We start from the raw sequence: 26,167 nt of genomic DNA on the forward strand, positions 1-26,167 counted from the left end.
AATGTGCGAAGTGTTCCGTTAAGGACAAAGTTTGGGAAACACTTGTTAACATTATAAGAAACCATGTATTTAATTAACTAGTCACTTTGTGTGACACTTTTGGGATCACCATAAGACTCAGCACCCTTTAATAGTTCATGACCAGGTCACACGTGGAACATTTCCGTATTTCTGCTGTTCAAAAATGCTGTGTATTTGAAATTATAGTCTTTAACTTCATTAGATTCATCTATGCCAGTGATGCCCAAAATACGGTACGCTGGCCAAGGGGGTCGCGACCCACAGGTTGAGAACCCCTGAAATAGAGGCATGAAAACGAGTCTGCAAGCTACAATGTTACTCACATTTTAAGTAGAGAAATGAAGCCATATTGCGATGCGTACAAAAAAACAACACAAAAAACTTCAAATATCCCATTAATTAATTGAATTTTAGATCCAATGGTTTCTAACCAAATAGTTTCAGGTCAATTTCACACACACTGCTTGACACACACTTTGTTCTCTATGGGTTATAGAGAAACAAATTAAAAAAGAAACATCTAACCAACACACAGACATTAAAGTATTACTGTATAAACATCTAAACACGTAGGCTATCACGATATCACATGATTTACGTATCACGTGACTAGAATATGGTTAAATATAACATCCTCGAGTATTAACATCTATATTATGCGATAGGCTTTGATCTTGTAGTTGTTGATGGCTTTCTGACTTCGACAGATTTCTCAGGAGATGTCTGGGTTTCTTGTACGGGTGTATTAGATGCGGTAACACTACGACAGACCAATGTCTACACATGTAACAAGGTTAAAGGACTAAGTCTAGAGTAGTCTAGACCGTTATAGACTTGACTGAAGTTTAATACTGAAAATGCCACAGTCCAGTCTCTGTCCGTAATACGAAGTTATCTCCCTTAAAGTCCTAACACCAACTGACTAATAATAACATAAGTAAGCTGGAACCCACTAAGCCGTGACGTCAACAAAGGTCGCGTTCAAAGTCGGTCAACTATGATGCGTCTCTATACTAAGTGTCTAGCTATTACCACAAAGCTTATGTCAAGTCACTCTGTTCGTCTGTCTGTCTGGTACAAATATTTTAAACGTTATCCCTCCTTCGTATCCATTCTCGGATCAAATTGAAATTATTCATTATCGATGACAACACATGAATCAAACAAAAAAAATTAACTAATTGGTTTATACATTTAGTGGACATTAATTAATTTAGTTTAAATAGAAAGGAAAAATAAATCTTGACGGATGTATGACAATTATTTCTGGTATTGAAGTTTTTTTAAAAATAATTTTTTAATTTTTTTTTATCATTGTCTAATTTTCATAAAAAAATTTTGCCAGTGGCCATATTTTTATTTAAAAAAAAACCCTAACCGACATTTTCTAAACCACAAAGCTTCAGTCTAAAATTTGAAAATGTTCGTTTTTAATATTTACGATTTAAAGGAACCTTTTGAAACGAACCTATCTGAAAATCTGGACATCAACCAAGGCATTTAGTAAGAAAAATCTTTGCAGGCCATTCATAAAAAAAAAGGCCAAAAATGAACATGAAAATAATAGTATAATCGTAAAGACTATAAAAATCAATATTTTTTTATCTATTCTCGTTCAAACAAGAGTCAACAAGAAAATAATTTTATAATTGTTAAGACGATAGTTATATTACTTCTCTTTTGTGATGTCAAAACTACGACCCGTGGGCAATGTCTGGCTCGTATGTCTGCTGATATCATGCCCCTTGAATCAACTTCTCAAAATGCCGAATGACGTATGGAGCAGACGATCGTATTGTAGTGATGCAGCCTGGGACAGGAGTCTCAAAAATACTGCAACATCCTCCACCCAGTACACGGTTGGCCATCTTTATTTGTGGAGAAAACCCCCAGAGCAGTGGACATCGATGAGTCCCGTGGAATGATCAATGCTTTGGGTATCGACCTTTGTCCGAATGTCCCTCCTAACCAACCAGTGGTCATGTGATATTTTACACTCATATTCTCACACCTTTTGGACTACAGAGATGTGGGGAAAGGTTTGCCTTTTTTTTGTGTGTCTTTTTAAAAATCGTACTGAACAGCATTTGTGTTCCTTAACTCTTTCTCTCCGTAATTATTTACCACATTCTGGTAGAATCAACGTTGGTATCGTCAGTTAGGAGAGAAAGAGTTAAAACTAATGTTCAAAATTATTCAGTACATAAATCGGCCTATTGTGCTTCTTAAGGGCCCTAATTAACTTACTGACATGTCAGTAATTCTCTAATTTGCACTGGATGAAAAAAAAATTAATCAGCTAATACTTTCTGTTTATTTATTCTTAAAGTTGTGCATTCACTGAGTTTTTTTCTCTTTTTTATTCTGGGTTTTTATTGAGACCTAGTTACCTAATAGCAACATTAATGGTTGACTTGTAAATTAGTTTTGCTGTAGAAGTTTTCCTTCCATGTAGAAGATCATTAACTTTCAGCCCAATTCTCATACAGAACGGCAAGGGGAGTTGCCCCGGGCGGGGTTCGAACTTAAATCTGTCGTGATGGCAGTTCAAAGTCGCTTGCTACGTCTAACTATTGAAATACCACAAGTCCCTTGCTACGTCCAACTATTGATCTCATAAAATGACGTTTATGGGAATTAATTAGGAGATTTGATGTTATGGAACGGTGTGTGTATTGACTGAAGCAGTGTGACGGTTTCCCAAACTGTGTTCCGCCAGGCCTGGATGGGTGTTCCTCGAACTATTGGAGGAATGAACTAGTAGTCCTACACGTTAAGTATTTCCTTATTAAATGCAGAAAAGAAAAAACAGTTTTTATTATTTTGTTATCTGTTACTGAACTGACCTATATTCCGACTCTAATTTGAACAAATTAACCATTCAATAATTCTGGTCGAGTTTGTCTGAAGAGTTCTACACTATTTCAATACAAGCTGCTCGTTATTGTACTTTAGCTACCCGCTACCTTTTGTGCGAAGCAAATATTTTCTTATTATGTAGCAACAAGTCAAAGTCTAGAAACAGGCTTGACGCCACACCAGATATGCAAATTCAGGTAACCAAAATAGTGCCCGATATCAAGAAGTTATGCTCTTTAAAAACTGATTGCCAACAAAGCCACACATACGAATAATGTGTATCAAATGGCCTATCCTCTGTATTTTATTTCAGTTTTGTACATAAAAATAGATAATAATAATAAATAATAATTAAATAGGAAATAGACCAATCTAAAAACTAATCAATTGATCCGCTGAATGATTCGAATGTGCAAAGTGTTCTGCTGAATTCTCCGAATGTGCAAAGTGTTCCGTAAAAGAAAAAAGTTTGTGAATCACTCAGTCACACGTTATGCGTGTACTATGATTAACTTATGACAAGCAGGGCCGGCCTTAGGTGATCGGAGGCCCTGGGCGAAGTGAATAGGGTGAAAATGAAATAGAACAACTAAAAAATTAAGGCCAATAATACGTTATGAACTAAAAATAAGCTTCCCGTGTCTATAGTAGATCTAAATCAACAAATACGTTACATTCATACAGCGCCGATAGCACGAACGTGCGTCGTGGACAATTCATGATTTACCAGACACGTTTCGACATTCCATCAACGGAAGAGACGATGGTAGACCCATAGTTTGAGATTTGGTCCATGCTTCACAAGTGTTTTCTTTCTATTTAATAAAAACTTAATAATAAGGCGAATTTTAAACCAAAGCAAGTAGTTCAAATACTTAATATAGTTTAATAGTCACTGGCAGATAAAATATAGATCTAAATCTATCTCGACCTCTTAGAAAAAAAGCGATATTTTGCTAGTCGATATTAAAAGTTTTTTTGTTGGAAAACTACTATCTACTGTAGATGGCTCGGAAAGTTAATTTGGCAGTGATTTTGTACTTAGTAATGTGTGAATAAAATGCAAAAACGAATTTATTTTCTGAGACCAAATCTTAAATTTTAATTATTATCCTTATCCCTAACCAGACTGGGCCCCGCGCAATCCGTTTCGCATAGGGCCCCGCAATCTCTAGGACAGGGGCTGTTTGTCCAAGTCAACAATTATGTTTGTCCAAGTCAACAATTATGTTTGTCCAAGTCAACAATTATGTTTGTCCAAGTCAACAATTATGTTTGTCCAAGTCAACAATTATGTTTGTCCAAGTCAACAATTATGTTTGTCCAAGTCAACAATTATGTTTGTCCAAGTCAACAATTATGTTTGTCCAAGTCAACAATTATGTTTGTCCAAGTCAACAATTATGTTTGTCCAAGTCAACAATTATTATTTCATTCTTGTGATACTTCCTTTTTTTTTTTTTTTTTTTATTAATTGTGTATTCTGTGTATGTCGTCCTACAGATCTATCTTCAGTGGGCCAACTCAGTACTTGCTGAGACCGGAAGTCACATCAGCGGAGCAGACGCTGTCAAGGACGGTCAGGTATTGTGCCAGCTTATCGACATCTTGGCTCCAAGTGCAGGTCTCGTCTCCAAAGTCATTGTGAGTAATAGTGTGTCAGTAGAATCAATCAGTGGCGCTCTAACTCTTAACTTTTCTTAATAGTGTGTCAGTAGAATCAATCAGTGGCGCTCCAACTTTTAATGTTTCTTAATAGTGTGTCAGTAGAATCAATCAGTGGTGCTCTAACTCTTAACTTTTCTTAATAGTGTGTCAGTAGAATCAATCAGTGGTGCTCCAACTCTTAACTTTTCTTATTAGTGTGTCAGTAGAATCAATCAGTGGTGCTCAAACTCTTAACTTTTCTTAATAGTGTGTCAGTAGAATCAATCAGTGGTGCTCCAACTCTTAACTTTTCTTAATAGTGTGTCAGTAGAATCAATCAGTGGTGCTCTAACTTTAACTTTTCTTAATAGTGTGTCAGTAGAATCAATCAGTGGTGCTCTAACTCTTAACTTTTCTTAATAGTGTGTCTGTAGAATGAATCAGTGGTGCTCTAACTCTTAACTTTTCTTAATAGTGTGTCTGTAGAATCAATCAGTGGTGCTCTAACTCTTAACTTTTCTTAATAGTGTGTCAGTAGAATCAATCAGTGGTGCTCTAACTCTTAATGTTTCTTAATAGTGTGTCAGTAGAATCAATCAGTGGTGCTCTAACTCTTAATGTTTCTTAATAGTTTGTCAGTAGAATCAATCAGTGGTGCTCTAACTCTTAACGTTTCTTAATAGTGTGTCAGTAGAATCAATCAGTGGTGCTCTAACTCTTAACTTTTCTTAATAGTGTGTCAGTAGAATCAATCAGTGGTGCTCCAACTCTTAACTTTTCTTAATAGTGTGTCAGTAGAATCAATCAGTGGTGCTCTAACTCTTAACTTTTCTTAATAGTGTGTCAGTAGAATCAATCAGTGGTGCTCCAACTCTTAACTTTTCTTAATAGTGTGTCAGTAGAATCAATCAGTGGCGCTCTAACTCTTAACTTTTCTTAATAGTGTGTCAGTAGAATCAATCAGTGGTGCTCTAACTCTTAACTTTTTAAAATAGTGTGTCAGTAGAATCAATCAGTGGCGCTCTAACTCTTAACTTTTCTTAATAGTGTGTCAGTAGAATCAATCAGTGGCGCTCTAACTCTTAACTTTTCTTAATAGTGTGTCAGTAGAATCAATCAGTGGTGCTCTAACTCTTAACTTTTCTTAATAGTGTGTCAGTAGAATCAATCAGTGGTGCTCTAACTCTTAATGTTTCTTAATAGTGTGTCAGTAGAATCAATCTGTGGCGCTCTAACTCTTAACTTTTTTAAATAGAGTGTCAGTAGAATCAATCTGTGGCGCTCTAACTCTTAACTTTTTTTAATAGTGTGTCAGTAGAATCAGTCTGTGGTGCTCTAACTTTTCTTAATAGTGTGTCAGTAGAATCAATCAGTGGCGCTCTAACTCTTAACTTTTTAAAATAGTGTGTCAGTAGAATCAATCAGTGGTGCTCTAACTAACTTTTCTTAATAGTCTGTCAGTAGTATCAATCAGTGGTGCTCTAACTTTTCTTAATAGTGTGTCAGTAGAATCAATCAGTGGTGCTCTAACTCTTAATGTTTCTTAATAGTGTGTCAGTAGAATCAATCAGTGGTGCTCTAACTTTTCTTAATAGTGTGTCAGTAGAATCAATCAGTGGCGCTCTAACTCTTAACTTTTCTTATTAGTGTGTCAGTAGAATCAATCAGTGGTGCTCCAACTCTTAATGTTTCTTAATAGTGTGTCAGTAGAATCAATCAGTGGCGCTCTAACTCTTAACTTTTCTTAATAGTGTGTCAGTAGAATCAATCAGTGGCGCTCTAACTCTTAACTTTTCTTAATAGAGTGTCAGTAGAATCAATCAGTGGCGCTCTAACTCTTAACTTTTTAAAATAGTGTGTCAGTAGAATCAATCTGTGGCGCTCTAACTCTTAACTTTTCTTAATAGTGTGTCAGTAGAATCAATCAGTGGCGCTCTAACTCTTAACTTTTTAAAATAGTGTGTCAGTAGAATCAATCTGTGGCGCTCTAACTCTTAACTTTTTAAAATAGTGTGTCAGTAGAATCAATCTGTGGCGCTCTAACTCTTAACTTTTTTAAATAGTGTGTCAGTAGAATCAATCTGTGGCGCTCTAACTCTTAACTTTTCTTAATAGTGTCTCAGTAGAATCAGTCTGTGCTGCTCTAACTTTTCTTAATAGTGTGTCAGTAGAATCAATCAGTGGCGCTCTAACTCTTAACTTTGTTAAATAGTGTGTCAGTAGAATCAATCAGTGGTGCTCTAACTCTTAACTTTTCTTAATAGTCTGTCAGTAGTATCAATCAGTGGTGCTCTAACTTTTCTTAATAGTGTGTCAGTAGAATCAATCAGTGGTGCTCTAACTCTTAATGTTTCTTAATAGTGTGTCAGTAGAATCAATCAGTGGTGCTCTAACTTTTCTTAATAGTGTGTCAGTAGAATCAATCAGTGGCGCTCTAACTCTTAACTTTTCTTATTAGTGTGTCAGTAGAATCAATCAGTGGTGCTCCAACTCTTAATGTTTCTTAATAGTGTGTCAGTAGAATCAATCAGTGGCGATCTAACTCTTAACTTTTCTTATTAGTGTGTCAGTAGAATCAATCAGTGGCGATCTAACTCTTAACTTTTCTTAATAGTGTGTCAGTAGAATCAATCAGTGGCACTCTAACTTTTAACTTTTCTTAATAGTGTGTCAGTAGAATCAATCAGTGGTGCTCTAACTTTTCTTAATAGTGTGTCAGTAGAATCAATCAGTGGCGCTCTAACACTTAACTTTTCTTATTAGTGTGTCAGTAGTATCAATCAGTGGTGCTCCAACTCTTAATGTTTCTTGATAGTGTCTCAGTAGAATCAATCAGTGGCAATCTAACTCTTAACTTTTCTTATTAGTGTGTCAGTAGAATCAATCAGTGGTGCTCCAACTCTTAATGTTTCTTAATAGTGTGTCAGTAGAATCAATCAGTGGTGATCTAACTCTTAACTTTTCTTATTAGTGTGTCAGTAGAATCAATCAGTGGTGCTCTCTTAACTTTTCTTAATAGTGTGTCAGTAGAATCAATCAGTGGTGCTCTAACTCTTAATAGTGTGTCAGTAGAATCAATCTGTGGCGCTCTAACTCTTAACTTTTCTTAATAGTGTCTCAGTAGAATCAGTCTGTGCTGCTCTAATTTTTCTTAATAGTGTGTCAGTAGAATCAATCAGTGGCGCTCTAACTCTTAACTTTGTTAAATAGTGTGTCAGTAGAATCAATCAGTGGTTCCCTAACTCTTAACTTTTCTTAATAGTCTGTCAGTAGTATCAATCAGTGGTGCTCTAACTTATCTTAATAGTGTGTCAGTAGAATCAATCAGTGGTGCTCTAACTCTTAATGTTTCTTAATAGTGTGTCAGTAGAATCAATCAGTGGTGCTCTAACTTTTCTTAATAGTGTGTCAGTAGAATCAATCAGTGGCGCTCTAACTCTTAACTTTTCTTATTAGTGTGTCAGTAGAATCAATCAGTGGTGCTCCAACTCTTAATGTTTCTTAATAGTGTGTCAGTAGAATCAATCATCGGCGATCTAACTCTTAACTTTTCTTATTAGTGTGTCAGTAGAATCAATCAGTGGCGATCTAACTCTTAACTTTTCTTAATAGTGTGTCAGTAGAATCAATCAGTGGCACTCTAACTTTTAACTTTTCTTAATAGTGTGTCAGTAGAATCAATCAGTGGTGCTCTAACTTTTCTTAATAGTGTGTCAGTAGAATCAATCAGTGGCGCTCTAACTCTTAACTTTTCTTATTAGTGTGTCAGTAGTATCAATCAGTGGTGCTCCAACTCTTAATGTTTCTTGATAGTGTCTCAGTAGAATCAATCAGTGGCAATCTAACTCTTAACTTTTCTTATTAGTGTGTCAGTAGAATCAATCAGTGGTGCTCCAACTCTTAATGTTTCTTAATAGTGTGTCAGTAGAATCAATCAGTGGCGATCTAACTCTTAACTTTTCTTATTAGTGTGTCAGTAGAATCAATCAGTGGTGCTCTCTTAACTTTTCTTAATAGTGTGTCAGCAGAATCAATCAGTGGTGCTCTAACTCTTAATGTTTCTTAATAGTGTGTCAGTAGAATCAATCAGTGGTGCTCTAACTTTTCTTAATAGTGTGTCAGTAGAATCAATCAGTGGTGCTCCAACTCTTAATGTTTCTTAATAGTGTGTCAGTAGAATCAATCAGTGGCGATCTAACTCTTAACTTTTCTTATTAGTGTGTCAGTAGAATCAATCAGTGGTGCTCTCTTAACTTTTCTTAATAGTGTGTCAGTAGAATCAATCAGTGGTGCTCTAACTCTTAATGTTTCTTAATAGTGTGTCAGTAGAATCAATCAGTGGTGCTCTAACTTTTCTTAATAGTGTGTCAGTAGAATCAATCAGTGGTGCTCCAACTCTTAATGTTTCTTAATAGTGTGTCAGTAGAATCAATCAGTGGCGCTCTAACTCTTAACTTTGTTAAATAGTGTGTCAGTAGAATCAATCAGTGGTGCTCTAACTCTTAACTTTTCTTAATAGTCTGTCAGTAGTATCAATCAGTGGTGCTCTAACTTATCTTAATAGTGTGTCAGTAGAATCAATCAGTGGTGCTCTAACTCTTAATGTTTCTTAATAGTGTGTCAGTAGAATCAATCAGTGGTGCTCTAACTTTTCTTAGTAGTGTGTCAGTAGAATCAATCAGTGGCGCTCTAACTCTTAACTTTTCTTATTAGTGTGTCAGTAGAATCAATCAGTGGTGCTCCAACTCTTAATGTTTCTTAATAGTGTGTCAGTAGAATCAATCAGTGGCGATCTAACTCTTAACTTTTCTTATTAGTGTGTCAGTAGAATCAATCAGTGGCGATCTAACTCTTAACTTTTCTTAATAGTGTGTCAGTAGAATCAATCAGTGGCACTCTAACTTTTAACTTTTCTTAATAGTGTGTCAGTAGAATCAATCAGTGGTGCTCTAACTTTTCTTAATAGTGTGTCAGTAGAATCAATCAGTGGCGCTCTAACTCTTAACTTTTCTTATTAGTGTGTCAGTAGTATCAATCAGTGGTGCTCCAACTCTTAATGTTTCTTGATAGTGTCTCAGTAGAATCAATCAGTGGCAATCTAACTCTTAACTTTTCTTATTAGTGTGTCAGTAGAATCAATCAGTGGTGCTCCAACTCTTAATGTTTCTTAATAGTGTGTCAGTAGAATCAATCAGTGGTGATCTAACTCTTAACTTTTCTTATTAGTGTGTCAGTAGAATCAATCAGTGGTGCTCTCTTAACTTTTCTTAATAGTGTGTCAGTAGAATCAATCAGTGGTGCTCTAACTCTTAATGTTTCTTAATAGTGTGTCAGTAGAATCAATCAGTGGTGCTCCAACTCTTAATGTTTCTTAATAGTGTGTCAGTAGAATCAATCAGTGGCGATCTAACTCTTAACTTTTCTTATTAGTGTGTCAGTAGAATCAATCAGTGGTGCTCTCTTAACTTTTCTTAATAGTGTGTCAGTAGAATCAATCAGTGGTGCTCTAACTCTTAATAGTGTGTCAGTAGAATCAATCAGTGGCGCTCTAACACTTAACTTTTCTTATTAGTGTGTCAGTAGTATCAATCAGTGGTGCTCCAACTCTTAATGTTTTTTGATAGTGTCTCAGTAGAATCAATCAGTGGCAATCTAACTCTTAACTTTTCTTATTAGTGTGTCAGTAGAATCAATCAGTGGTGCTCCAACTCTTAATGTTTCTTAATAGTGTGTCAGTAGAATCAATCAGTGGCGATCTAACTCTTAACTTTTCTTATTAGTGTGTCAGTAGAATCAATCAGTGGTGCTCTCTTAACTTTTCTTAATAGTGCGTCAGTAGAATCAATCAGTGGTGCTCTAACTCTTAATGTTTCTTAATAGTGTGTCAGTAGAATCAATCAGTGGTGCTCTAACTTTTCTTAATAGTGTGTCAGTAGAATCAATCAGTGGTGCTCCAACTCTTAATGTTTCTTAATAGTGTGTCAGTAGAATCAATCAGTGGCGATCTAACTCTTAACTTTTCTTATTAGTGTGTCAGTAGAATCAATCAGTGGTGCTCTCTTAACTTTTCTTAATAGTGTGTCAGTAGAATCAATCAGTGGTGCTCTAACTCTTAATAGTGTGTCAGTAGAATCAATCTGTGGCGCTCTAACTCTTAACTTTTCTTAATAGTGTCTCAGTAGAATCAGTCTGTGCTGCTCTAACTTTTCTTAATAGTGTGTCAGTAGAATCAATCAGTGGCGCTCTAACTCTTAACTTTGTTAAATAGTGTGTCAGTAGAATCAATCAGTGGTGCTCTAACTCTTAACTTTTCTTAATAGTCTGTCAGTAGTATCAATCAGTGGTGCTCTAACTTATCTTAATAGTGTGTCAGTAGAATCAATCAGTGGTGCTCTAACTCTTAATGTTTCTTAATAGTGTGTCAGTAGAATCAATCAGTGGTGCTCTAACTTTTCTTAATAGTGTGTCAGTAGAATCAATCAGTGGCGCTCTAACTCTTAACTTTTCTTATTAGTGTGTCAGTAGAATCAATCAGTGGTACTCCAACTCTTAATGTTTCTTAATAGTGTGTCAGTAGAATCAATCAGTGGCGATCTAACTCTTAACTTTTCTTATTAGTGTGTCAGTAGAATCAATCAGTGGCGATCTAACTCTTAACTTTTCTTAATAGTGTGTCAGTAGAATCAATCAGTGGCACTCTAACTTTTAACTTTTCTTAATAGTGTGTCAGTAGAATCAATCAGTGGTGCTCTAACTTTTCTTAATAGTGTGTCAGTAGAATCAATCAGTGGCGCTCTAACTCTTAACTTTTCTTATTAGTGTGTCAGTAGTATCAATCAGTGGTGCTCCAACTCTTAATGTTTCTTGATAGTGTCTCAGTAGAATCAATCAGTGGCAATCTAACTCTTTACTTTTCTTATTAGTGTGTCAGTAGAATCAATCAGTGGTGCTCCAACTCTTAATGTTTCTTATTAGTGTGTCAGTAGAATCAATCAGTGGCGATCTAACTCTTAACTTTTCTTAATAGTGTGTCAGTAGAATCAATCAGTGGCACTCTAACTTTTAACTTTTCTTAATAGTGTGTCAGTAGAATCAATCAGTGGTGCTCTAACTTTTCTTAATAGTGTGTCAGTAGAATCAATCAGTGGCGCTCTAACTCTTAACTTTTCTTATTAGTGTGTCAGTAGAATCAATCAGTGGTGCTCTCTTAACTTTTCTTAATAGTGTGTCAGTAGAATCAATCAGTGGTGCTCTAACTCTTAATGTTTCTTAATAGTGTGTCAGTAGAATCAATCAGTGGTGCTCTAACTTTTCTTAATAGTGTGTCAGTAGAATCAATCAGTGGTGCTCCAACTCTTAATGTTTCTTAATAGTGTGTCAGTAGAATCAATCAGTGGCGATCTAACTCTTAACTTTTCTTATTAGTGTGTCAGTAGAATCAATCAGTGGTGCTCTCTTAACTTTTCTTAATAGTGTGTCAGTAGAATCAATCAGTGGTGCTCTAACTCTTAATAGTGTGTCAGTAGAATCAATCAGTGGCGCTCTAACTTTTAACTTTTCTTAATAGTCTGTCAGTAGAATCAATCAGTGGTGCTCCAACTCTTAATGTTTCTTAATAGTGTGTCAGTAGAATCAATCAGTGGTGCTCTAACTCTTAATGTTTCTTAATAGTGTGTCAGTAGAATCAATCAGTGGTGCTCTAACTCTTAACTTTTCTATCTCCACTCGTCATCCTTTTGTATATAGGAAATCTTGTTGGTCCCAAGTAAAAACAAAGAACGTTTGGGCCACGAGGCCTTCATCAGCTACAAAGAAAATAAAAAGACAAACTGTATGCACAAAATAGGTGTAGAGTTAAGTTTTCCTGTGTTTTTACTTTTAGTTCAGCTGGGTTTCTCGTATCTATGTCTGTTGTATTTTTCGCTACTGTTCTTTTATTCTGCATGTCACGATCTTTGTATTTGAGTGCTAGGTGTGAAGATGTCTTAATATTACGATGAGATTATTTTGATCAGACAATGCGTTTCTGATGCTGTAATTTAGTGTCAATTTCCACTTCAAAAAATTAATGAGCACTCAGATAATATCGCTATGCCGGAGATTCAAATGTAAACTATTAATTCAAACAATGAAAATCCTTTCATAATAAATACAAAGCTTTCCTTCTAGAACTGGGAATCACTTATATGAACTATACACACTGTACAATTCAATTAAACAAGGTAACTCTCTTCGCTCAAATTCATAACTACAACTGACTGACTGACCGTCCTTTCCAAAACTTTCTATTATCTCCCTCATACTATATTTAGTAATAACCAACTAGAAACAAAGAACTCTCTCTCTCTCTCTCTCTCTCTCTCTCTCTTATGATATTAACATCGCTTCTTTTGCAAGAAAGGTAGCTTGTTTCAAGAACCTGTCGACAATCAACCTTGACGTTGCTATGGAAATGGTCACAGAAAACTTTCTGCTATGTGACACTGCAGTAGTAAATCTTTATATATTTCATAAATATTGTTAATGCCTGTTAAGTAATTACGATTTCTAAAATACTTACACACACACATTTTTTCATTTTTATTTTCCCAACCAAGAGCTTTATGTAAACATAAGCTATGCTTGATAAGTAGAGAGATGTGGCCATGGTGTAAACTGTTGTGATAATGTTACGGTATTATCAGGCTGACGAAGATAATCGAAAATCTACTAAATACTTGGGAACGAAAAGTTCTTAAGAAAATCTATGGTGCTATACAAGATGAAACGAGGTGGAGGACACGCACTAACCATGAGATATATCAATTGTATGAAGACCCATCAATAGTGACAAATAAAAAAGAACAGACTACGTTGGGAAGAAAATAAGAAAGAATGTCAGAAAACAGAGAAGCGAAAAATGTATACAGGCAAAAAAACGAAAGGCAGACCCCGAATGTGATAGAGTGGTGATGTGAAGGCAGATCTACAACAGCTTGGGGTAAGGGCGTGGAGACGAAAGGCCCAGGAGAGATCTGAATGGAGGGATGTGTTGAGTCAGACCAGAGCCCTCCATGGGCTGTAGTGCTGCTATATAGATCTGAATGGAGGGATGTGTTGAGGCAGGCCAGAGCCCTCCATGGGCTGTAGTGCTACTGGAATAGATCTGAATGGAGGGATGTGTTGAGGCAGGCCAGAGACCTCCATGGGCTGTAGGGCCACTGGAATAGATCTGAATGGAGGGATGTGTTGAGGCAGGCCAGAGACCTCCATTGGGCTGTAGCGCCACTGGAATAGATCTGAATGGAGGGATGTGTTGAGGCAGGCCAGAGACCTCCATGGGCTGTAGGGCCACTGGAATAGATCTGAATGGAGGGATGTGTTGAGGCAGGCCAGAGACCTCCATGGGCTGTAGGGCCACTGGAATAGATCTGAATGGAGGGATGTGTTGAGGCAGGCCAGAGACCTCCATTGGGCTGTAGCGCCACTGGAATAGATCTGAATGGAGGGATGTGTTGAGGCAGGCCAGAGACCTCCATGGGCTGTAGGGCCACTGGAATAGATCTGAATGGAGGGATGTGTTGAGGCAGGCCAGAGACCTCCATGGGCTGTAGCGCCACTGGAATAGTTCGGAATGGAGGGATGTGTTGAGGCAGGCCAGAGACCTCCATTGGGCTGTAGTGCCACTGGAATAGATCGGAATGGAGGGATGTGTTGAGGCAGGCCAGAGACCTCCATTGGGCTGTAGTGCCACTGGAATAGTTCGGAATGGAGGGATGTGTTGAGGCAGGCCAGAGACCTCCATTGGGCTGTAGTGCCACTGGAATAGATCGGAATGGAGGGATGTGTTGAGGCAGGCCAGAGCCCTCCGTGGGCTGTAGTGCCACTGGAATAAATCTGAATGGAGAGATGTGTTGAGGCAGGCCAGAGACCTCCGTGGGCTGTAGTGCCACTGGAATAAATCTGAATGGAGGGATGTGTTGAGGCAGGCCAGAGACCTCCATTGGGCTGTAGCGCCACTGGGATGGATGGATTGTCATGCTGTTATAGTATTGTTATGTTGTTGCAGCATTGTGGTACAGTATTATACAATATTATGATGCTATTATAGAACTCTTCCACTTTTACACGAAAGCTGAACTCCATTCCTACATTTTAGTAGTTTTACATTGTTAACTCTGAAAGTAAAACTAATTGTATTAATTTCCTGACGTTCTGTATCCTTTACATAACAAGTTCAATCAAAAAGAAATCTTCTAAGTTGTATGATCCATTAAAGAGAAAATAAATTTCATGCCAGTATTCTGAAAACATTTCCTTGTGTTTTCACTGTACTTGTTTGTTACACCTGATAACATCTGTTTGAACCAAAGACTCAACACATTCTATCTAAAAGAAACGACTATATTAACACAGAGATCTGCGTAGAATCTATTTTTTGGATCTATGTACATTACAATTTTTTTTTAAAATGGGATTTGCTTAGTTTCTCAATTATTTTGTCTCAAACATTACAACGGTAAGTTACATTCAACTATCACTACTTTACAAGTATGCTTGTAGATTATTTTATCTAGATCTAAGAGAAAGACGTTCTTTAAATCATAAAAGTTTTTTTTTCAATATCTGTAAGCCTTACGTTATGTTCGACTGAAGTAATGGTCTTACATATGATTAACAGATTATAGGAAACTTGACACCAATCACATAATCACCGGCTTATAACGGTCACACTCAAAGGCTTTGTGTCTAATGCTGACAATATCTTCACAGGAATCCGTGGTACCTGTCTTCGCGTATTAAAAAACACTGGCCTTGTTCAAACCTGTCAAAGAATAATGCCTTTATATATCACCTTAATTGACGGTTGGTGCGTGTGGAGAGGGCGGAAGAGAGGGGGCACTCCACCTTAAGGGGATCCTAGTAGGGCGTTGTATAATTTTCATACAGTTAAATATTTTCATAGTCTACTTTCATTTTCGTGTGAGAATTTTAAAAAGTGTTAAGGAATTATCTCACCATGTTTGACATAGATCTAAGTACAATGCACTAGATAGGTCATACACAAACCAAGGCGGGCCGCGGGTCATATCCGGCTAGTAGTTATTTATAGATCTATAGACCGCACCAGTTGGAGAGAGACGGTGACCAAGAAAGCTATAGACAGCGAGAAAACATGGGCCTCGATTCTTAAAGAAAAGCGTGCCACACGGAAAATGGCCAGCTCCTCTACCACCAAAGCGAAAGCCACCTTGACCTGCAATATATGTGGACTGGAGTGTCTCTCCAAAATAGAGCTACACGGCCATATGAAAAAGTGTTCGAGATGAACCATAGTCGTTTCACGACTGAAGGAGGCCAATGAGTATTTAAGTATTTATACATTATACAAATGTTCATAATCTTAATAAGTACTGGAGCGCGAGCATAAATGAAGGGTCCTGGATTGCAGATGCCATACACAACAGTAGTAGAAAGTAGAAAATACAACGGTGCCGGGTGATTACACATGCCCAACCTGTGACCGCAGCTGTGTATCAAGGGTTGGCCTCTTTAGTCACAGAAGAAGATGCAAAGGGAAAAGATCTTCTCTCGAGACGTAAAATGCCACAGACTGGACAGAAAAGGCGTATTGATAGGAGTTTTGTATTGATTTGTAGCTTCGGACTGTTTTGCCCAACTTACCCTTGTAGGCGTCTTGCTTAACTTTTACACAAGTCTTGAATAAAACTTGACAACTTTTACAAACAAACACACTTGATTTTCATTTATAAATATTTACAGCGTTCAATCTCAGGGTTAAAATATATAAAAACACAAATATTACAAGATTTCAAATCATTTCGTAAATTTAAATATCTCAACTCAATGGACCTCATTCATCAATCGTAAACAAACAACATTTAGCCATGTGATTCTCTATATCTTCTATACAAATTACGATCTAATTTTTAATACACAATGGCTATCACATGACAGTTTTTTTTTCCGTTGTTTTATCAATATTATCACCTGACTAAATGTTGTTTATTAAGGTTTGTGAATGAGGTCCATTGAAATCTACTACTCTAGCCATAGAAGAAAATCACGTGGTTTCCGTTGTCTTCTGTTCCCCCTCTTCTACACAGGCCCCATGCATCAGTCTAACTAAAAGTCACATCAGACACTAGACACACACACCATAACTATGCTGATAAATGAAGACTGTCGTCTGCCTACGTAAAATAAGCTTTCAACAACCACAGAAAGGAGTAAACTTATTTCACAAGAAAACACAAGACTGCAGTGGCCATGATTACATTTGGGTGTTTTTGTGATCGATAGATCTACGTAATTACTCGAAGTAGATTAAACAAACAGCTGCTAAGCACAGGACATTAGAGATCACAACAGCTTGACTCTCTGTCTTTGGCAGTTCTTATTTTTAAAAGTAGAAAAAAAAAGTAAAGTTTCTATTTACCACCCTGCGATCTATGGGGCAGATGATGTTTAGGTCATCTGTTTCTGTGGCCAACGGTTAACGAGCATGGTGTCACATGGCCAGCACAACAACCAACCGACTTTACTTTCCCCGAACCGAGTGGACTCAGAGGCGCCCAAAGATCCCGAAGTTAAAAAATCCCAGTCTTCGCAAGGATTCGAACCCAGGACCTCGGTGCGGAAGCCTAGCCACTTTACCGTTCAACCACCGCAGCTCTACATAGGACACATAAGCTTGCTAACAAGAGTATAGACTCTAGGTCTACTGCTTTCTGGTTCATGACATTTATAATAATTTTACTTGTGTTTGAGGTTAAGAGAAGAGGACATTTGTGTTTGAGGTTAAGAGAAGAGGACATTTGTGTTTGAGGTTAGGAGAAGAGGACATTTGTGTTTGAGGTTAAGAGAAGAGGGAATTTGTGTTTGAGCTTAAGAGAAGAGGAAATTTGTGTTTGAGGTTAAGAGAAGAGGAAATTTGTGTTTGAGGTTAAGAGAAGAGGAAATTTGTGTTTGAGGTTAAGAGAAGAGGAAATTTGTGTTTGAGTTTAAGAGAAGAACAAAGTAATCCAAATTAAAAAAAATGGGAAAGAAAGATTCAAACATTAACATATAGCGTCAGTGTTCACTAAATGCTTTAACAAATTCATTCAACAAGCAAGTAAAAATCTACAAATTTAATGAAACCATAAAATTCAATTTAGAACAATATGTGGTAGATGTTTAGTTCGATACACAATTTAAACTCCTCCAAATAAGATATATAGGGCGCTGAGAGGCTAAGCGGGTCCTGGGTTCGAATCTCGGTGAAGACTGGGATTTTTAGGGCACCCCAGAGTCCACAGAACTCTAATGGGTACCTGATTTTAGTTGCGAAAAGTTAGAAAAGAAAAATGTTTTAAGAAATGATAGTAATTATCCTCTATCGGCTTCTTTGACACTGTACAGGTTAGCAAACACTTTCATAGATATAAACCTATTAGCTAAGACTTACATAGTTATGAACCTGTTTACACGACTAATGTAAAAATAGACTTTAAAAGCAGTAGACTTACAAACTGTTGACAGACTTTAACATTAGATTATTAGATCTAGTGGACCTATTATTTTTTATGTAGACTCACAAAACCTATTGTGCATTGAACACTTGCAATTCATAGCAACAGGCTTTTTTTTTTCTTTCGAACGCAAACGTTCTGCGTGTAAGGTGTTGGGTCTAGCTCCATACATCTAATATATCGGAAGGTAAGAAGTACGCTTGAACTTGGTTTGGCTTGGTTAGCTATGAAAGGGGCTCGAGGTTCAACACCCGATCCGAGCAGAGTTGTATTTACTGAGCGCCTAAAGGCAGCGCGGAAACCTCCCATAATATACCCCCCCCCACACACACACACAAATAATATTGGAGCATAGCGCTCTGAGTATGCAAAAACGGTAATGGTAGTGCTATATAAAAGCTATTATTATAATTATTATTACTCTCTTTAAAACATTTCTTACAAAATATGAGTATATAATTCTTATGATCACAACAAATTTCCGTAAGGATCAATAAAGCAGTCTTAGTCTTAGTCAAAATGGTAGCACTTATTTGAATAAAATTAAACCCTCTTATGGTCAAAATAAACTAAGTTTTTATTCAAAGAATGTCTACTGCCTTTCTATAGTGATACAAAATACACATTTAATCACAAAAAAGTTAAAAGCGTTGTTAAACACTTATCTTTAAACGCCGTGCTACCTTACTGCAAAATCGCCAAACTGCAGCGAATTTAAAACACAAATTGTCCTACGAAAAACAAGACGAGATTCTGCTACTGCTCCCTTGAACACACTCCATTGGCTTCCTGTGAAAGTGAGAATCGACTGACTGCAAGGTGGCCACACTTTGTCATCAGTGTATCTATAATAAAGAAATGCCCTTGTACCTTAGCTTAGATTATTATTATTATTATAGCTTTTATATAGCGCTACTTTCATGCTTATAGCATGCTCAGAGCGCTTTGGTCCAATCTCATTTGTGGACCAGTGGGGGGGGGGAGGGGATATCTAGGAGTTGGTTTTTCGTGCTGCCTTTAGGCGCTCAGTAAGCACAACTCTGCCTGAGTCGGGTGTCGAACCTCGAGCCCCCTTCTAGGTAGCCAAGACAAGCCAAGTTCAAGCGCACTTAGCCTCTCGACCACGCTTCCCACCGACCCACTGATCACTCCATATGTCCCTCAGAGGGCCCTGCGCTCAATGGACTCACCGCTTCTAGTGGTGCCACGTTTCTCCCTCAAAAGCTACGGTCTGCGGGCTTTTTTCAGAACACGAACCAAAGGTTTGGAACTTACTCCCCATTGATCTCAGACAGACAACATGCTACACTACATTCAAGGAGAACATTAAGACCTATCTGTTTAAAACTTTTTTTTTAGATTAGTTTGTCCTTTTAGCTGTCGAAATTATGTTTGTAATGTTATCACAGCGTCCTTGAGCCTGCGTCATGTTTGTGAAAAAGCGCTCTTTAAATTTAATTATTATTATTATTATCTTTCCATTTGCGATAGTTTTATAGTACGGGAGTTGTTAAAAGGCACATGTTTCTGTTGTACAGAACAACGACCAATCTGAATATTGAATAACATTATTTCATTTTCAAGCAGATCTAGGTTTGGATTTAAATTTAAATTATTTAAAGCTAGATAGTAAATAAAAAATGGATGCTTGGTCGTGCGGTTTACGCGCTGGACTGTCGTTTGGATTTATCGATGGTCACGGGTTCAAACCCGTCCCGCTCTGATCCCCCGTCGTCCTGCGGGAGGTTTGGACTAGGAAGTAAACTATCTTCAACTCTGAAGGATTATCCGAAACATGTAAAACATTTTACAAACAAACAAACAAACAAAAGAAAAAAAAATCATAAGTGTAAGTGTAAGAAAAATGCGATCTTCTAGATGTACGGTTCATCGGTTATATAGGTCTAGATCTAACTCTAGCCTAGTCGAGAACTACGTCACTTCCTAAAAAAATATAAACATCTCAAAGAACCCCGTTTTTTGTTTTTTTTAGATGTGAAGAATTTAGCCTACTGTCTAATTTATTAAATATAAATGTTTCTGAACATTAAAATAAAAAAAAAAAACAACAATGTTTTAGTATTTACAATTACAACACTTTACGCAGAATATAAATATGTCAATAACTAAAATTTAAAGAAAAAAAAACATCGGAGTTTCCCGTTAACAATCCTCAGTGGAAACCATAAGAAGGGACATTAATCCAACTAAAAAGTCTTGGGTAACAAAAATCAGATATTCAAGCCTAGATTGCGTGCCCCTGTGTCTGGTATCGCAATGTTTGTTCTATACTTATCAATAGCAATACTGTTGTCCATTATGTAAACATGCACGCACTTATGAGCTCCCTTGCCCACACACACACACACACACACACACACACGACAGAGCAACACACTTAATTAACATTATGGTATAGCGATGATCCACTAAATCCAGGTATAGATCTATAGCAGGGGTTCTCAACGTGTGGGTCGCGACCCCCTTGGGGGGTCGATTCATGATTTGCCAGGGGTCGCCTAAGACCATTGAAAATATGGATTGTTATTGTCTACTCTTCTATTGCAGTATGCGTGTGTGTGTGTGTGGGGGGGGGTCGCGGCGGAGTGGGGGATTGTAAAAAGGGGTCGCCGAGCTTAAAATGTTGAGAACCGCTGATCTATAGGCTGCTACTGCAACAGGAAAAGTTAACTCTCTCCATTCCGGCATTGACAGATAAGTTGTGAGGAATGTTTATATTTTGCTGACAAGCGAAATGACCCGGGGCCTCTCTCCACGCAGATCAGAATAGTTGGCAGCATTGAATAAGCAATATATCACTAGTCTTATCAATGTTAGATTATTTCAAAAGAATCGTTTCCTTCTTATAGAAAGGCCTCTAGTTTCGCAGCGTTAGTTTTAAATTATAGTTACCGCTATCTTAAAGAACCCTTCTGATCCAAGTGCTAGTATGGGATTACGTCACAATTTATCTATCTGACCTTATTTTATCATTTCTTAAGTAACCTACCATAATATCGAGTTAACTCTTTCTCTCCGTAATTATTTACCACATTCTGGTGGAATCAACGCTGGTATCGTCAGTTAGGAGAGAAAGAGTTAATAGAACATGAGATTTTCGACCACGGAGGAGCTACTATTATTATTATCAATTTATAATTGTCTATATCAAAGATTCATCTTATCTTATCTTGTATATGTTACAGGCGTTCCTTCTTAGGTGCAAATTATCACGTAATACGCATGTCTATGTGTTAAACTAGTCATAGTTGTTATTTAGGGACTTAAAATCTTTAAGGTCATTTTTCAATTCTGTCTGATTAGGGCAACACTTCCCAGGTTCCAGTGGCATTTAGAAAAATGTATTCGTGCTACTTATACAAAGACGGCACTCGAGATTTTTTTCAGTGAGAGAAACTGGCTAATTAAATATATCGACATCGTGGACAGTACTGACCAGGGCTCGGACCATGGCCTAGATTTTAATATCTCTCAAAAGAACAACTGGACAATATACCCACCTTCACCTATGCCTTAGCCTGATGAACCGTCGGGATACTACACATCATGTATAGAATTTCTTTTTTTTTCTGCATTGGATAGAATTTCTTTCAATGGCAGGCCTGTCCATTCTTTGATGTTGTCTTCCCATCATTTTCTCTGCCTCTTTTTCCTGGTTCTGTTCCTTGAAGGAAGGTCTTTGCTAGCCCTGAAGACCTTGTGGCCATAAAGTTTTCGTTTGCGTTTTTTTCGACAGTGTCTAGCAGAGTCTAGCACGGGGGTTCTCAACCTGTGGGTCGCGACCCCCATTGGGGGTCGATTGACGATTTGCCAGGGGTCGCCTAAGACCATCGAAAATATGGATTGTTATTGTCTATTCTTCTATTGCTGTGCGGGTGGGGGTCGCGGTAGAGTGGGGGGTTATAATAAGGGGTCGCCGAGCAAAAAAGGTTGAGAACCGCTGGTCTAGCAGGTCATCAGGGGGGCATAATTGCCGTTGTGATCATGTTTGTAACCTCTTCTTTAGTGATGTCTTCCTATTTGATACCTAGGGTCCTTCCATAGCATCTCAATTCAACAGCACAGTATAAAACCCTACATACAGAAGCTTCGTCTGAAATGTTTTTCGACTTATAAGTCTGAGCATTTTATAATTTTATAATGTTATTAGATAAGGTATGGCAGGGAAACAAAAAGGCGAATGTCTTCCACCTCCGAATGCCTAAGGCGGATCTTTAAAATAAGGTGGCAAGATAAGATAACCAATGAGGAAGTGCTACGAAGAGCAGGGTGCCAGGACATCCGCTCTGTTATTATCAGCAGCAGACGCCTTGGCTGGCTTGGCCACGTTCGTAGAATGCCAGTAGGTCGACTTCCACAGGACATCCTGTATGGCGATCTAATAGAAGGCAGGAGAGCCGCTGGTCGCCCACTTTTACGGTATACGGATGTATGCAAACGCGACATGAAGCTCTTCAAAATCGACACTGGCAACTGGGAAGAGGTGGCACTGGATAGATCCACATGGAGAGAGAGCATAAAGGAAGGGTCACGGATTTGCAGATGTCATACACAACAGAAGCAGAAAGAAGGGTGAAAATGCAACGGCGCCTGGTGATTATATATGCCCAACCTGCGATCGCAGCTGTGTATCAAGGATTGGCCTCTTTAGTCACACAAGTAGTTGCAAAGGGAAAAGATCGTCTCTCGAGACGTAAAATGCCACAGAAGATAGGGTCAGATTAAATGGGAATCAGTTTGACTACGATGGCCCACCTCAGCATTACTGTAACAATAACAAAACACATACAACATACACATAACAAACAAAAGTAGCAGTTAAACTTGAGCGCTTCATGTTTTATTGCTACTTGGCATTTTGGTCTTTTGTCTTGGAGTGGAGTGTTTCTAAGTTTAGTGATTTTACTAATCTTAAAGTGTTACATTCGTTAAATGCAGTCTGTTCTAGTTTCTGTTCTGAAATCACGTTTAAATCCAAGTGGAGATAACCTTGCGATTCGAGGACGTCCGTTTTTTAAATTAACCCCCCTTCCCCCCCCCCCCCCAAACTTTTTAACTGCAGTAGTTAGCTGATGGGCAGTGTTAACAAAACTATTGAGAATGCAGTTACTGATCCCATGTCTCCAGTATACATCTAACTAATCTAGCATGGCCACAGAAGCGAAAAAATATTTTGTTTTAATAATAATAATAATAATAATCTTTATTGTCCGTATGGAAATTTGTCTTACAATTTGTGCATTACACCAAACAAAAAAACATTATAACTATAAGAAACCAAAGTGTACATTCACACCAGACTCACTCATAATGTACTCATAATTTACATGTGACAAAGTTTATACCAGATTGTTCTTATTTAATGATTTGATTTGCCAGGGGAACAAAATAGTGTTTGTGTCTGTTTGTCTTTGCTATCGGTGTCTCGTATCTCTTTTGTGATGGTAAAATCACAAAATCCTGACACAAAGGGTGATTCTTTATGTCGAGGATCTTGTTAGCTTTTTTTAGAGATGTTTGTCTCAAACAGCTGCCCAAATTGCATGTCGCTACAGTGCAGCGCCATTTTGCGGAGTTACGTTATGTTGCGTCTAAATATGTGATGAGTCTCTTTAGCGATACACCGACACCAAACCGACAAAATCATAGTTTATAAATAATTTAATCTTCATTAACACTGTCAACACTTTTCGCTTCTATTCCTCCATTTTGATTCCCCCTCCTTTCAACACGCATTCGCACCATTCCACATTTACGCTATGATGCGCACGTAGCAGACATTTTGGTCTGAACGTATCAAAATAAAATAAAGCAAGCAAAAGACTTTGTTTGTTAACCCTTAAAACGCGTGTGGTAGTTTAGCCTCTAAACAACACAATTGTAACTCCATTTTGTATGCACTCATTTTTTAAAACAGCTCAGCATTTTAAGGGGTAAACAAAGCTTATCTAAGGGTAAGAACTGTATATTTATGCCCGTATCTCTGCTGTAATTTTCCCCCTTAATCAGTATCAAAGTAAATTTAATTAATTACCACTTATTAATTGGTAAATTTGTGTTATGGGCTGTGTGCGTGTGTTTCCATGGTGACGGTGGGAAGAGGTAGCGATTGGTTGTGAATGATGCAAGACACGCGGCATTGCGGTCAGCGGTCTTAGGTACGAAAGACGACTCCAGATTGCCAGAGTGAAAAGACGTGTTGTTTTTTTTTTGCAGTGAGTTAGATTTTGTTCAAAATGCCATTTTATATTGTACATAAAGAAGTTATTTCAGGTTTTATAAGTTAAGATATAATACGCCTACAGCGGTTTAGTTGTCTACCAGAAGATTGGGGCTACAAGTCAACGACCGCCCACAACATTTGTTTAATTTTTTTGATTGATTCATACTATGCTAGGAACAATGAATAATTTGCAAAGCTTCAACTTGATCTGACAATGTGGGAAGTGGCTGAAATAACGGTACCAGACAGAGTGAGTAGATATAAGTATAAGCTTTGTAAAGAAATAAATATATTTAAACACTAACTGGACCCCGAACCTTCCAGGCACCTAGCAGTATATAGGCCTATTCACGAGGTGTATGGCTTTGAAAATGTAGTTATACTACAATTTATTGTTGTTTAGTAAAAAGTAAAGTTCCCCTTTCAGACTTTGTGATCTATAGATCTGTTTCTGTGGCCTACGGTTAACGAGGGTGTCATGTGGCCAGCGCAACGCACAACCGATTTTACTTTTCCCCGAGTAATGTCAGGTACCCATTAGAGCTGGGTGGACTAAGAGGCGCCAAAAGATTTCGAAATAAATAAAATTCCTGTCCACGCCAGGATTTAAACCCGAGACCCCCGGTTCAGAACCCAAGCGCTTTACCGCTCGGCCACCGCGCCTCCTTGATTGTTGTTTAAACCCCATTTTTGTATGGAATATATTTCCGCCATCTTTCTTTCCAACTCTCTAATCTCTTCCCACAATCCTAATTCATTTCAGACATCCGGCAGATGTACAGCTCTCGACTACGTCACTGCAGCGCTTGATCATATGCAAAAACATGGCATCCGGGTCAAGTTTCCAGCCGAAGGTCAGTGTTAACCAAACGAATGTAGAATGTAGTTACCGAGACCATGTCTCCATTGTAGATCTTGCTGATCTAGCATGCCACAGAATTTACAGCTTAAGTAGGCCTACTTTCTTACAAAAAAGGGGCCAGGGGGAGGACATCCATTAGCACTCTTCTGTTAGATTCACATTAAAAGGTCGTATATAAAAACACTAAAAGTACCGTAGACATTTTTAAAACATAGGCCTACATGCTTACAGTTTAAATGTGCATTAAGATCTATATCTAACTAGACCTATAGGCCATGCAAGTCTATGGCTCTTAAAGTTGAAGTTTAAATTTAAAAAAAACAAGGGGCGATCAATATTAGTACCATAATTATATGTAGTAAACAGACCTTGTTTGACAGATTGTCCCAACTGTTTAGACATTTAAACAAAAGATGTCTATATGACCCACAAGCAGGGCCGTTCTTAGGGCTCTGCAACCTATGCGGCCGCAGTGGGCCCCGTTACTTTCATAGGCCCCGCGCGAATTCTAAGTGTAAATTATTAAAATAAACCATTTTAAGTTAAAGGGTTTCTGGAATTCTCCTGAAATTTTAAAATATAAGAAAAAGTCATGAAAATCTCCTGAACTTATTAAAGTCCTCTGACAACTGATGCAAATCTCCTTAAAAACAGACAAAATTGTCATTTCTGGGTGTCATTCAATGATCCTACCAGCAATTTAAAAAAAAAGGGCATTGTCAGCTTTCATTTAGTAACATTGTTATAATAAGGCGAATTTTAACCAAAACAAGAAGTTCAAATTCTTAATTTACTTTTATAACCACTGGCATACAAATATAGATCTAAATCTATCACGACCTCTTTAAATAAAAAAGCAAAACAAAAGCAGATCTGAATGTTTATCAGCTTTTTGTTGGACAACTACTATCTAATGTAAATGGCTCGTCGAGTGAAGTGACAGTGATTTTGTACTTAGTAAAATGTGAATAAAATGAAAACACGAATTTATTTTCTAATACAAAATCTTAATTTTCACTT

General features: G+C 37.6%; 1 protein-coding gene across 4 annotated transcripts in view; it reads left to right on the top strand.

The window, feature by feature from the left end:
- LOC106062377 (uncharacterized) overlaps positions 1 to 26,167 on the top strand; it is a 67,854-nt gene that overhangs the window by 21,743 nt on the left and 19,944 nt on the right. For all 4 annotated transcript variants that reach the window (XM_056018735.1, XM_056018738.1, XM_056018737.1 and 1 more), the window contains exons 2-3: positions 4,384 to 4,524; positions 25,049 to 25,139. In XM_056018735.1, the coding sequence (XP_055874710.1) occupies positions 4,384 to 4,524; positions 25,049 to 25,139 (232 nt within the window). The remainder of the gene's footprint in view (positions 1 to 4,383; positions 4,525 to 25,048; positions 25,140 to 26,167) is intronic.

Source organism: Biomphalaria glabrata, chromosome 2 (assembly GCF_947242115.1).
Source record: "Biomphalaria glabrata chromosome 2, xgBioGlab47.1, whole genome shotgun sequence".
In the NCBI taxonomy this organism is placed as follows: Eukaryota; Metazoa; Mollusca; class Gastropoda; family Planorbidae; genus Biomphalaria; species Biomphalaria glabrata.